General features: G+C 41.1%; 1 protein-coding gene across 1 annotated transcript; it reads left to right on the top strand.

The window, feature by feature from the left end:
- Positions 1 to 169: 169 nt before the first annotated feature.
- Positions 170 to 6,972, top strand: sox18 (SRY-box transcription factor 18). The gene is made up of 2 exons (XM_079274496.1): positions 170 to 986; positions 3,018 to 6,972. Exons 1-2 carry the CDS (start codon positions 581 to 583, stop codon positions 4,346 to 4,348), a joined length of 1,737 nt encoding a protein of 578 aa, XP_079130622.1. The 5' UTR covers positions 170 to 580; the 3' UTR covers positions 4,349 to 6,972.
- Positions 6,973 to 14,422: the final 7,450 nt, after the last annotated feature.

The raw sequence follows: 14,422 nt of genomic DNA, 5'->3' as shown, positions 1-14,422 counted from the left end.
CCCCCATCCCTTCTTTGCTCTCCCACACACACTGGTCTCTTCCTCTTGTGCCCGCCTGGCGTCTCATTGGTTGAGTCCCCCGGCTATATATTTATATGATTGGTCAGGGCGGGGTATATATATTCAGCATGGGTCGGTTAAATCTGGCCACAAGTTTCAAAACTTTCAAAGAGGGCAGACAGACAGAGAGACAGTGAGTCGGACGGTCCATGTGACGGAGGAGAGTCAAGCTTTGGACAAACCACTGCACCACAGACTCCAAACAAGAACTGTTGTCTTTTGAGGGGAACAAAACAGAGTGAAGAAAAGAGAGGCAGAATCATTGTGGATCATTTCCAGGGGGAACGTCCTGCACCACAACGTGTTTGTTTTCTCTTTCGTTCTTGTATCCCGACTCCTCTCAGATCTCGATGCTTTGCTTTGGGATTTGTGCTCCAAATCAATCACATTCCTCTCTTGAGCTTTCTCTTTGTCATCTGAAACATTTTGAGCAACATTTTTTTTCCAGAACTTTGCTACTGAGACAGCCGTTTGCTCACTTCCACTTGGACTAAAAGTTGAATCCAAGCCCTGTTCTGGAATGAATTTAGCCGAGTCCAGCTTGTCTAGAGAGACTCTTTTGCATGCCAGCCGGATGTCTCTCGGGGGCCACTGGGCGTCGGGGAGCCCGAGCCCTGCTTCTGATTCTGAACTGGGCTTTGAGCAGAACATCTCCGGGGACTGCAGTTCTCCCGATGACCTTAGAAGCAGGAACATGAGGAGAACAGAACCGAGGCTTTCTCTGACACCAAGTTCAGGGGGACAGAGTCCGGACCTGACCCAGGCAGGAGGTGTTTCGCCAGACACAACTGATGGGAAGGCTGTGGGGGGAGAGCAGAGGATCCGCAGGCCTATGAACGCCTTCATGGTCTGGGCCAAAGATGAGAGGAAACGACTGGCCGTGCAGAACCCCGACCTGCACAACGCTGTGCTCAGCAAGATGCTAGGTAAGTCAGGGAACAAAAACCCCAATCAGGGCAAAATAAAACTGTAACCGAACCTATATGGAGGTCATCAAAACTTTCCAGTGAAACCAGACTGGTAAAATCTAGTCGGGCTGGCAGCTTTTAAAACGTTCAATAGAGAGAATTCTGAGACTCACCAGACTATGATGAATTCATTTCTTGGCATTTATTTTATCTTTGTTGAGGTGTGAAATTAACCACATCAGGACACAGTTTCCCAAAAGCATCTTGAAGCTATGATCACAGTCTTGAGATGGTTTTGGGGAATTGGGCCCTGACCAGTTTAGATGCCTAAACTAACATATCAAACCAAAGCTTTGACTTTCAGGTATGTAAATTGCAAAAATCAATATTTTAACAGTTTTTCTTTTCCCAGTATTTATAGCTCAGTGGGAAAACCCCACCCCTCTGAGTCATTGTGGTCTCAATAGGGCTAATCGTACCAATATATAGAGTGACATTTAAGATTCATGGTCAAAATGTCTCACATTTATATGATTACACTAAATTAATATTGCATTCTTCTTTTGACAAATCATCCATCGATTGAATATGACTTAATAGTGATACAGATTTGCTACTATAATATTAAAATGTATATGTATGACAGCAAATGTACAGTTTCATATGTTTAACTAGATCTTCACATCAGTGTAAAACTCAAACTCCTCCAGGATAAATCTGTCCACCGCTGTGCATCAATGTATGTTCTCCACTGAGGAAACTACACATTTTTCACCACTATTTAACTGTGCAGGGGGTGAGGATTTGATGAAAATAAAGGATTAAATAAAATAAATAAATACTTCACCCAAAATATTTTCTTACAGGTAGTATAATTGAGAATAGATTCAAGAGGAGGCAGTCACATGGAGTCAGGGGTCAGGGGTCAGGGCTTACAGTGCATTATTGATGTCGCCTTGACTTTTGCAACCTAAGTAACTTATTGTAATGCATTTTCATTTGTGTGCAAAGTGAGCAAAATAGACTGAATCATTTTCAATTTCCAATTTGAAAGCTGTTAATGCCACTGAACATTTGAAACATGATACTAAAAGTCTTCATGTTCATGTCAGGAATAGCACAACAAAGTACTAATATTGCATGTAGCAGTTTTTACCGACTTGCCTTTTTCTTACTATAATTCGTAACATGCTCTTTTTTCACATTACCCTCCCTCAAATTCATACAGTGTCTCATATTCACACTTCTGCTGAGCTCATCTGCAGCTTGAGATTTTTAGAGCCTCTGAGATTCAAAGCAGAAAGCGTCTGAAAGGAGGCATGAGTCTCAAACCTCTCGGCTGCTGGTGTCTACAAAGATAAGACAAACTGGGAATGTCAGCACTGAATGCAGTGAATAAGTACATCAGATAGATGGTCACGATTCACCAGATGACAAGAATAACCACCTCAAAATTAGGCCATTTGGAACATCGTACAGACTGTAATGTTGCAAATGCTGCTGTCGTTGTGAGGGATTTCTTTATTTAAATCAGAGCCAACACACAGGGATCTCCAGGACGCTCTGGCATCCTGGAACAACATGTATTACAACTACATTTAGGGTTAATTTTAACAGAAAATAATCTGAACGCCAACAACACTAACTGCCCGATGGATTTTGATAATCACTTCCAAGTTATTTCAACGCAAAATGTTGTAATTTCACTGTTTCCAGTTCCTCAAATATGAATATTTGCTGAGGGTTTGATAGTGAACTAAATGCTTCTGGGTTTTGGGCAGTTTGTTGGACACAACAAGCTGTTTAAATATGTTAGCATGTTCTTTTGAAAATAGTGATGAACATTTTTCACTCTCACATGATATTTCGTAGGCCGAACAATTGGTAATCAAGAAAATAAAAGGTTAACTACATTGCAATAGAACTATTCTCAAAGTCTGAGGCGTAGTTATGTCATTGTGGTTTTTTTGTGGTAATATTTCAAAAATAATGGTGTTAAAATAATATTATAAAATAGTTAAAGTTGCAAATTTTTTCTCATCTCATCAGGTCAGTCATGGAAGGCCCTGAGCGCAACAGACAAGCGACCATTTGTGGAGGAAGCAGAACGTCTACGTGTCCAGCACCTCCAGGATCACCCGAACTACAAGTACAGGCCTCGCCGTAAAAAGACCACTAAAAAACTCAAGCGGGTTGAACCGGGGCTTCTGCTGCATAGTTTAGCCCAGGGAGGGGCACCAGGACTAGGATTAGGACCTGGTATCAGCTCCTTGGGTCCAGAAAGTGTCTCTGGCGGTTCTGCTTATGGACATCATCATCACTCCCACCACCTGCTGCATCCTCTTGGGCACTTCAGGGACTTCCAGGCCCCAGGACACTCAGAGCTGGAGAGCTATGGCCTGCCCACTCCAGAGATGTCCCCTCTGGATGTTCTGGAAGACGGAGCTGGGGATTCTGTGTTTTTCCCCCAACATATGCAAGAGGAGGCAGGGATGGGAGGTTGGAGTGGTTACCACCAGCACCTCCACCATCATAACCAACATTACAGCCACAATTACAACAACCACAGTCACCACAACGCCATAAATGGTGCAGCAACACACAGTCAGGGTTCAGGAATGAGTGTTAGCGCCGGTTTAAACACCTGTTTGAGTCCAAGTAGAGATTCCAGAGTTGATTCTAGAATGAGTTCCGTTGAGTCAAATATGATCTTGAGCATGAGCTCTAGGTTAAATCACACCTCTAGTCACCACATTGCCTTAAGAAGTCCTGTAAAGTGCCCACCACCTCTATCTGACTCCTCCTCCCCTGTCCCTTACTCCCAGCCCTCCATTATCCTCCCTGAGCTGGTTAAATCTCACCAAATGCCACATCAACCCACTGCTCCTGTCAGCTACTTCAGCCAAATGTATGGGAACAACGCTCCAAATGCAGCATATTACATGCCTTCTCACCTGGGGCAGCTTTCACCTCCTCCTGAAACTTCTCCTTCCTGCCCATCCTCTTCCATCCCCACATCAACCTTCCCTCCTCCTTTGCACTTAGAGTCTTCAAATCTCGAGTCCTCCTGCCATTTGGGGTCTTCTTCTGCTGAGTTTTGGTCAGAGGTGGACAGGCATGAATTTGACCAGTATGTAAACGACGGAAGGAATCGCGAGGGGGCCTACGGACGTGTCGAGGGCTGTGGTGGGGGATCCAAAGTCCTGAGTGGGCGCAGTAGCAGTGATGTAGGTAGTAGCATGAATAGCAGTTTAATTAACAGGGATGTCAGTAGCATTTTGAGTGGTGCTGGTGGATGTGAGGAAGGGAGCAGCCCTCTTATATCTGCTCTTTCTGATGCCAGCAGTGCTGTCTATTACAGTGCCTGTATCACTGGATAAATACTCCACCTTATCCTTTATATGTACCTCCTGGCATAATGCACACTTTGGTTTGGTTCATTTGAACCATTGTTACACAATCGGGAGGAAGTATTTGGGAAAGAATAGTTTTGGCTCATATTCTTAATCATTGCCAAGCCTTGCTTATCGCTCATAGATTCCAACCGTAAATGTCAAAGGTTTTTCTAAATGTGGAGAAGAAAGGTAATTGCATCATACCAACTCTTACTGGAGCCAGAGCTGGGAAGAGCGAAAAAAGTTTAAAAAAATTTGCTGACTGGAAAAAAAGAAGAAATGAAACAAAATGCTTAGTTTTAAATAAATGCATTCCTGAACATGATCTTGAACAATTGGATGCCTAGCTAAGCAGCTTTAAACAGCTATGGGCTACTGTGGCTAGATTAGACTTGCTAACATGGGTAACTTATGACCCATAAGATTGATTGCAGGATTTGTGGGATGTGCACAAATTACTAGCTCATGGCACCTTTAAGGCAGAAGCTCCAGCATAAGGATTTGGCTTTTGCTGAGCAATCAGCTACTAAAAAAGTATGCTGAGCTAGTGCAGTGTCCTGCTTAGAGGTTACATTTTTACTTTAGTCACGTGAGGTGCTTCTTAGAAGAAAAAAACACTGCAATTGCTGGGGAGATAAACACAAGACAGCTGGAGAGCACCTTAAAATAGCATTTTTAGTTACTTATCAAGGATGCTAGGTCTCTGTGTATGACCTAGCATCTAGGGTTGTAGGATATCAACAAGCACTTGCCTTAGTTGAGGTACCTACCTGCTCCAACCTGTTCCACATGTTTTGTTTCTCTGCACTCGAACCCTTTCTGGTGACAAACAGTACTAATAGGAAGATTATACACGTTAAACAACTTCTTTAAATGGACTGCGTGTAATCTGGTCACCAAAAAACTCCACAACTACAACAAATCACAATCACAATGTCATCTCATCAAATTTTTGACATTTCATCGCAGGATCACACAAATGCTCATCTTCACTGAACTTCAGTTATTTTGTTTGTTAAATGAAGGAGAAACTCAGTAGATCGACAAAGTAAAACGACTGGATGGGAGAGGCTTGATCCAGCCTACACAAATCTCTGTGTTGTCGGGAAAGCCTTGGCCACGGACCCAGAGTAGACCACTGATGTCTCCCACAAACGATCAGGATGTTTTACATGCCGGATCCGGGGTTTTTTCTCACCGTGATACATGCCGTTCCTTCTCTGTCTCATTCTTTGACAGGGCCTCACTCCATGCCAAAATCTGGACGTTTTAAGTTGCTTTGCTTTCTGGCAAACACAGATATGTTGATGATTCAAAGGTCATTATTTTTCAACCAGTAAGCCTCTGTGGTAGCCTATAACAGGCATACCACTTGTTTAAACAAAAATGTCTTAGTTTAAGATTAAAAAGAGTAATTTAGTCCTACAAATAACAAAAGATTGGGTTCTACAAATTAAGTGCCATTGGAAATGTCTTATTTAGAATATGAGAACAGCTACACTTTATACTTTAAAATCCATCATATCTGGTCTGGATATTTGTAGCTTCATACAAAGAAACATAAATAATGATGAGCTGGTGAACCACTCTCATTACACATTTTCCCATTCTTAACATTCAAGGATAATAATTCATGTTTTGAGTCTTGTGATTTTTGGAAACCTTGTTTTGATGTAGCCTTTTAATGTGTGTGTGTATATATAGCATAGCTGCTGTCTATTGGCACTATGTGAAGGAGAAATTGAGACGATGAAATGTTCTCTTTGCACTGGGTTTAATGTAATAGCTGTATAGAGGCAACACTACTTATTCAAAATCAAATGTCCCTAATTTTGAATCTGTTTTTGTACAGAAAGGACAGTGTTTGTTTGGTTGTTTCGTAGATGTTGTGTTCTGCATTTCAAAGAGTAGCTCGACATTTTAGGAAATAATTTGCTCTCTTGCTGAGAGTTAGATGAGAAGATCGATACCACTGGAGCCCAAGACTGGAATCATCTTTCTTTTCTTCCAAATCAAGAAGATTTCCCAACAGGACCTCTAATATGTACTCATTAACAGTTTGTATCTTATTTGTTGAATCTGTGCACAAATAGTTACACCATGTTACTCCCAGTAGAACCACAGCGTGTAGGTTGTTTCGTCCAGTTTGTGTAATAATTAACATTAAAGGTGTTAATTAAACATCTTGACTCATCCAGGCTTGGCTGACTTTGGGCTAAACAAGGCTCTCAGTTCCAACGCCGTACTTATGCCACAGCGATGACAGTGGTAATGATATTCACACTCTCTGCAAGAAAATGTTGAACTATTAATTTAAAAATAACTTTAATTTTACAAGCATTGGAGCAGTGAGTTTCTACTCGCCATCCAAAATGTTGTTTATTGTGTGTCTGTGTAAACTTGCCTTTGAAATGAAATCTTGAATTGCAAAGATCTCTTGAGGTTCATATGGTTCTTTAATGGGTTACATGTTACACTTTGCTCTACCAGTGACACCAGTGAACCAGAAATGTTCCCTCCCACACCAATGTTATTTACCTTATGACTGGAAATGAAAATGAGAATTTGTGGTTTTGTTTCTGTTGAGAAAATAAAAGATTGTGTAGCCACTGTAGAGGTCTCTCTGTGGGTGTTTGTGTCACAGCTATCCTGTAAAATGTGTGTACAGTGGGAGCAAAGTAACAGAAGTCTCTCTTCAAGGATTTATCCTGCATCTGTTCTGCATTAGTCCAACACACAATACTTTTTTTGTATGTGAAACAGTAGAACAAAACCGTCTATCTTGTACAGTGAAACCAGTTATACTCACCACACCGTTCCTTGTGGCCACCATTGGTTGAAAACAGAGCAATAGTAGATTTTTCCAAACATTTACTCTCGAGGATAGAGCCGCAGGGAACCAGCAGTTCAAACAAAATATTCAACAAATACTTCTACATCTGCATTTGACATTCTTTTCTGTTGACACCAACAGAGTCTTGTTTCCATTTTAATTGACTGTGACACACAAAGAACATCAGAGAGACAGGCATTTTTTTTGGAGTACAATAACTCTGGGGCTTTTGGGAATAATTATCTGAAGAAAAAAACAGAAAGAAACACCCAAGACTTTGGGATTAAAACAAAGGACATTTTCTCAGCACTCGTATAAAGACAAATTAAAACCAGGACTTTCCCAGTGACTGTGATGCTTCTAAATCTGTATGACAGGGATGATTTTTTAATTTTCTGTATAAAAATGGTTTTGTTTGTGTCTTTAAATTCAGTTTGATTCAATAATGTTACAAAATAAACTGTACTTGTTTAATGTAAACTGACTTGACACTATTGTGGCTGAATCAACACAACAAATCCACATTTTGTGATGTTTTTTTTATCCAAAAAGAGTTTATTCTTAACATCTGAGAGCTGGCCAAGAGAAGAGCAACATCTCATTCACTTGTGTCTAATGAAAGCTCATACATGTTGATTATTTATTGAGTTAGTTTCGTAATGTATAGATTAGTGGCACACATTAGAGTATATGTTGCAGTGAGGGAAAATATGGTAACCATTCATCATTCATTACTAACAACATGTCAATGTCAAAATCACAAAGTCTCTTGATGTCAAACACATTATCTTAGGTATGTTTGGGACAGTAAAATAACTCCAGTTTGGTTTATGTTATGGCAATTATAAGTTTTCTTAAGATTGACAAATTATGATGAAAAGACTCTCTAAACAGTTTGATTGGATGAATAAGAGGAGTCTTGTTTGAGTGAAGGCCTGAACATGGGTTATTGTTTTCCTCTGCACCATTTAACTGTCAAACTACCTCATGTTTACAGTCAGGGCGCCTTTCTGTAGCCCTTCACCAATGGTGGTCTTTCTTTAAACCCACAAAGCTTTATTTTGCAACACTAGTGGAGATCCTAGAGTTTCAAAATAAATCAAGCTGACCTTTGTGGATATGTGCATAATATGGTACACAAGGCATCCAGAATATGGTCATTCTATGTGCAATAAGTATACAGTACAGTACACTCATGTGCATTGGTGTAATTCTGGGTGCCGCCACTAACCCAAAGCTGGTCAGAGAGCTGCTAACTGGAGCTGCTGAACAGCCCTCATTGGCTGAGATCTGCACCCCCAAAACCTTGTCGGATCTAGAATCTGTACTGTCCACGGGCCAGATTGTGAGAAAAGGTTGTAGTTTGGGTCAAAATAAGTACATTTGTTACATAAAATGAGTACGCTTGTTATGTAACTTACGTCCGCAGCATTAGTTAAATATAAGTCACGTAACAGAAGTTAAGTTAAATAAGTCGATGTTGACTTGGTTTAACACGAACAGTGTTCTCCTGGGTGAAAGTGTTTGTGTAACCTAACAATCCACCCCAACCGCCCCCTTCAGCGGACTTGCTCCCTTTTCTTACTATGTCTGTTGCTCTGACCATCTAATAATGATGCAGATGGGTTTACACTAGAGTTAGTTGAAGTCCCGGTGTGACTCATACAAAGGCTAAAAGTGCCCCGGTGCGTCGGTATCAGATGACGAGAGGCACTGACCAAGCGTTGGTATTTGATGAGGGAAAAGGAACGGGTTGTGGTAGCGGATTGCTTGGAGCGGTTCAAGTTCTGTACTTTGTCCTTCTCATTCACGCTTGTCGCAATTTTGCTGTGGTATCTTCCAGAACAAACAGTAATTGCAGTGTACATACGTTGTTTTTCTCAATGTCTACTATGAAAGCCATTGATGTCAGTTCTCATGTCTCCTGGTCTCCTGGTGGAAATGAGGAAGACAAGAAGAAGGAGGGGTGGGAAAAGGAGGAGAAGAGGAGAATCCAGGGGGGGGGAGACAGAAAGACAATCACCTCAGTGTTTGTGCAGTGTTGTAATCCTCTGTGATCCACTCTGATTCTGTCCTCTCCAGCCTCAGATCCGACACTAAACGAGTTTGGCTCGGCGGGACAGTGTTCCCCCGAACTAACCGCTGACGGGCGCAAAAGAAAGCATTTGGAACAAGAAAAATCTGTTCTCTCATTCTCTTTTTCTGACAGTCTGTTTTCTTCCTTATTTTTGTCTCAGTTTTTGGTCTTGTATCCCTCTCAGCCCCTCAGCCTCTGTAATTTTTGTTTCTTTTTGTTCTGTTTCCCATGACTTACATTCCCGCCTCTTGTTTTCGTTCTGTCTTTGTGATATTCTCCAATCTGACATCTCTTTATTTGTCATCCCGTCTTCCTTTCTCTGTCCTTTCATCTCTCCTTTTTCCTATTCTCCCCATGACATTATATTCCCCTTTATCTCTGTTCTTTCACTGTCTTTATCTTACCCCACATGTTGATACATTCCCTTTTCCCAACATTTATATTTTTCCTGCTTTTTTCTTGTTCCCCTCCTTTGTTCTCTTCCACCCAATCTTTCTTTCTCTGGTATCAACCCCTTTCTTCTCGACCACTCATCTTGTATCGCTACTTTGTGTACGCTTTTTATTCCTTCTTTCATTCAGTGCTCTTTTATTGATTCACCTCATCGAAACGTAGACGTTCCTCCAGAAATAGAAATGTATAAGAACTGATTGGGTTCTGATGAATGGTTGCACACCCTTGCGGAACATTTTTGAGGGTGGAAAATATTAAAGCGAACTTTCATTTCAGATGAATTTCGCGCGCAGAATTATGTGTTTAACCAATGACATCCTTTGTTCCAACTGATCGCCGTCATTCTACATTATAATTATAAGGGAGAGTGTTTATTTTCAGAGCGATGGGCATTTGTTTACTGGGTATTGGACATTCGGACAAGTGGGCTTTTTTCGGTCCAGTGGGACATTTTTTCGCACGATTGGTGTTTCAGATTGTAGTCGACGGGCAGTTCCCTCCTCAGCACCCAATAATGTACAACAAACATAGCAACGACTACCTCGACAAACAAATAAAGGAGAGTTTATGGCTGCAGATCGCTCAGCAGGTGGATGGAGGATGGAGGGGTCAAACAACCAGGACTTGCAACCAGTATTACATTTTCCAAAACATTCAAGTGAATTACATTAGTGACGTTTTGAACGTGTTTGTCCCGTACTTATGTCATATTGTTTACATAAATATTCGACTTTATTCTCATACGAATTTGAATGCGTTCTAATGACACACAGAAAGGTCAGGAAATGTCTTGCCATTCATAGCCTTCCCATTACATCGGGTTCATATCTCTCCGTCCGTCTCCTTCTGTTCTTCGGATCTTCCTCTCACCTTTCGTCTTATTCTTTCCACATTCCCTGTTTCACCCCATTAAACCTTTTTTTCACCTCAGTCCCCCACTCACTCTCGCACTAGCTGGCTTTCCCTCTCTTTTTGTCTGACTTGCAACTTTTTTTATTGACATTTCCATAGGATTCAATTATCTTTTGGTTGGAGAAGTGAAGGTGGTGCGTGACTTAACTGGGCTGTAAAAACCAAACTGGGGATTGCGTGTGGTGTGGAGAGTGTGTGTGTTTTCCTAAACCGGGTCATTTATTGTACTCGGCGTGTGTGTGAGGGTTTTTAACAGTGTGTGCGTGTGTGTTGCTGAGGTAATGACAGGAATGTGAGCAACGAAGAGGAAACTCCTGTGGAAGTTTGGGATGTTCGGAAAGAGCGTGTGTGTGTGTGTGTGTGTGGAGAGAGCGAGGAAGAGGTGTATATTTTTGTGGGAACACCTCACCCCGCTGCTCATTACCCTGACTGGAAAAGATAACACAAGGCTGGATTCCCCTTCTACAGCTGGAAATAAACACACGTGTGCTTCCAAGGTGTATACATGGTATGTGTGCATGTGTGTAAAAACAATTTAACATCAGTCTGTGTTGGTTTCTGTGTGTCCCAGCTAACATGTTGCTGCTACAATGTTTGTATTTCATCATAAAAACCATTTGAATATTCTCATAACCAAACCTGTGGAAGGTTTTTGTTCTTTCAAAAAGCCATGAACATTACATTCAACAATCTACAACACTATCCAATGTTTCAATACAACTCTTGTGACAAGGATCTATAAAGATGATGTAGCAAAGCATAAACAGCACACTACATAAGGACATTTCACGTGTCATGTCTACACATTTTAAGCTTTTTACGTGTCATTAAGGCCCCACTCTCATTCTCAACTCTCAAGTATGTAGCACTGATAAAATAGCAAATTTCAGATTTTGAAATGTTCATGCTTTCGAACCTGATCTTAAGCACCTGTGTTAAGATCTAGTTGTGAAAGTTTTGTGCTTTTTATGTTCCATTTCAGTTGTGCTTAATCAAATGACCACAAAGCACACCTGGAACCAGGTAGTATCTTAGCATTAAAATACTATTCATGTTGCTCAGAGAGTGGGATGAACGGGAGGTTATTAAGGGCCCAGTATCTCATTGTTTGCCCTGAGGCCCTCTACAATGTTAATCGGCCCACATCTCCGTAGAGAATGAGTACATGATTGGTGATTTATTTATTTATTACTGTATTGTGCTCACAGTGTGAATGCATAGTGAGTGAGACCCAGAGACAGCCATTGAAGATACATATGGAGAAAGACACTGGGCAAAAGAAATGTGGAGAGGCAGAGAGAATGGAATTTGTACATCCATGTGTGTGAAAGAGAGAGAGAGAGATTTCCCCATCTCTTTCTGTCTCTGCTCTGTGGTGTTTTATTGGCCACATGTGGTTAGGATGTCAGATCAATCACCACAACTACACACTGAATGTTTGTGTGTGCGTGTGTGTGTCTAAATGACCAAAACCTTTTATTTTATGTCCATGTGGTTTTGAATTTCCAGTCTGACTCTGACCACTGAACATGAAATAATGACGTGTGTGTGTGTGTGTGTGTGTGTCCTACACGCTGTCACATATTAAATAAGAATTGATGACAGATACAGCCGTGACTCAAAGTCTTTCTCTGGGAATGTGTGTGCAGATAAGTGACTTGTCTATGGTTGTCTTTTGATATTTTCTTTTTCATCTTTAAATTTATATACATGTACATATCTTCTGTATCCATCTGACCATCTGTTTATGGGTTAGATTTGACAGAATGATTTGAGTATGTTGATGAATGCTCTTGTATGGAGATCATAGTTGAAACTGGAGCTAGATGGAATCATATGGTAATCTTCACATTAATATAAAACAGAAGATCCTTTTGGTTGCAGAGTCGTGAGTCTTCCAGCCTCCGAATGTTCATGGAGGAATCGTATACTGTTCTGCTATAACTTTTCATAGATGTGTTGTTTTCGTCTGTGTCACCAAACACAGAAAGAATATACAAACGTTTCTTTCTGTCTTGATGGATAAACACTTCGGAGGGTTGTGTCTCTGTTATCTCCTCACCAAAATGAAAAATGCACAAGCGGCAGCTGTGGCAGGAAGCAGAGCTAGTGGTCCTCTAAATGAGGGAAGAAAACTTTTGCAATATTAATACTATCATTTCGAATCATTCAAATAAAGCCCACAACTATATAACGTGTGAAAAAGGCCCTAATTTGTGGGTCTCCCGCAGCATCACCCTGACAGCTAGCAAGAGTTATCATCAGTTACTTCCACCTTAAATTCATTGGGGAAAGCTGGAATGATTATTCAGCTGTTTGGGGAATAACCTACAACATCATTGTGAGAAATACAATGTTTATTGTGTGATCTGCATCGCAAAGACCAAAAGCTAAGCAGTTTCCGTGTGAGTGTATAAACACAATGATTCGTGGTAGAGCTGGCTGCGATACAAGGGGCACCAGCTAAAATCTTGCCCTGGGGCACCAATTTGGTCAGGGTTGGTTCTGACTGCGCCTGGCTAAATATAAACCGCTATATTAGAGTTTACCCTTTTGTTAGCAGCTCCTTCCTGCTCTTTACTGGTTTATCCCAGATAATTTTGACAGTCACATTAATTTGTTCTTAGTGAAAAATAAAAAATAAGAATAAATCCAACCTCTTGTTGATTGTCCCGGTAAATTAAAGGTATTTTTAGTGTATACATTTAAACAGCATTGTGTTGAAATAAAAGCCTGATATTAGATTTATTCAATGAATTAGCATGATATCTTTTATTTTGCAATTAAATGCATATCTAAGAACCTTTTTGCAGGTTTGCCAGAAACATTTGTCAGATACTTTTAGATTCGAAGTTAATTAACTCGCAACAGTTGATAAGGCTGATAAAGTTTATTTTAATCCAGTTGGAGGCAAACTCAGTGTCTCTAGTTGTGTGCATGCCTGGTGGTCAGCTCCATCGTCTGTACTCCGGGTGGACTAGATGATGTCATAGGGGGGGTCTCTCTTTCCCTCCCTGCCACAGGATATATCAGGCTCCCCTCCATACCCCCCCCTGCTTCCTGTTTCCTGTCTCTGTAGGAAGTAGCCCTGCGTTCACTTCCTGTCAGAGGGGCTGTTGGGGACAGGAATGGAGTGGAAGTTGAACAGCTTGTAATACTGTTGCCGGTAGCAGTTCCCAGAAAAACTCTTTGTCCGATTACATACTACATGAAGAACTTTTTTAGTAACTGTAAAGCATTGAAGCGGTTTCTAAGATTTTAAAAAGAACACTTCAAGTAGTATCATAGAAGTGCAGAACGTGAAAGCAAAACATCAAACATGAGGTCAAGGAAAGTAACTTATTCCAGCCGCTGTGTTGGATTAAAACTGTCGAGCCAAATTTTCCCAATTGGGAGGAAACTGAATTGCGTTTTTATCGACTGTAACCTGGTGACAGCTGGTCTATTTCCACAACTCTACGGAAAGAGAGAATGACCCCTGACCCTGCCTTTACTTTTAATAGATCACAGGGCCACTATCTGAACTTCCCTCCTCATCGCCCTGTATCTTCCTCTCCACCTCGCCCTCATCTCCTCTCCTTCTCTTATCATCTTCTCTCTCTGTGTCACTTATTCTTTCGGCCTGTCCTTGTCCTTTCTCCGCTCACTTCCTCAATTGCGCGCATCACCAAATAGAGGGCAGGGTCCGGACCCGGACCGAGTTACAGTTCTATCTTGACCCGTGACCAATTTCTGATAAATGAATGAGAATGAATAATAATCTTTATCGGGCTTTTTTGGATAT

The sequence above is a fragment of the Melanostigma gelatinosum genome, assembly GCF_949748355.1.
Source record: "Melanostigma gelatinosum genome assembly, chromosome: 8".
Lineage (NCBI taxonomy): Eukaryota > Metazoa > Chordata > Actinopteri > Perciformes > Zoarcidae > Melanostigma > Melanostigma gelatinosum.
Note: the sequence above shows the minus strand (reverse complement) of the source record. Positions and strands in the feature narration are given on the sequence as shown.

Bases quoted from the DNA above. Each gene is read 5' to 3' on its own strand.
- sox18 (XM_079274496.1), top strand. From the start codon at position 581: ATGAATTTAGCCGAGTCCAGCTTGTCTAGAGAGACTCTTTTGCATGCC. The intron at 987-3,017 runs GTAAGTCAGGGA...TCATCTCATCAG, and splicing joins TGTGCTCAGCAAGATGCTAG to GTCAGTCATGGAAGGCCCTG.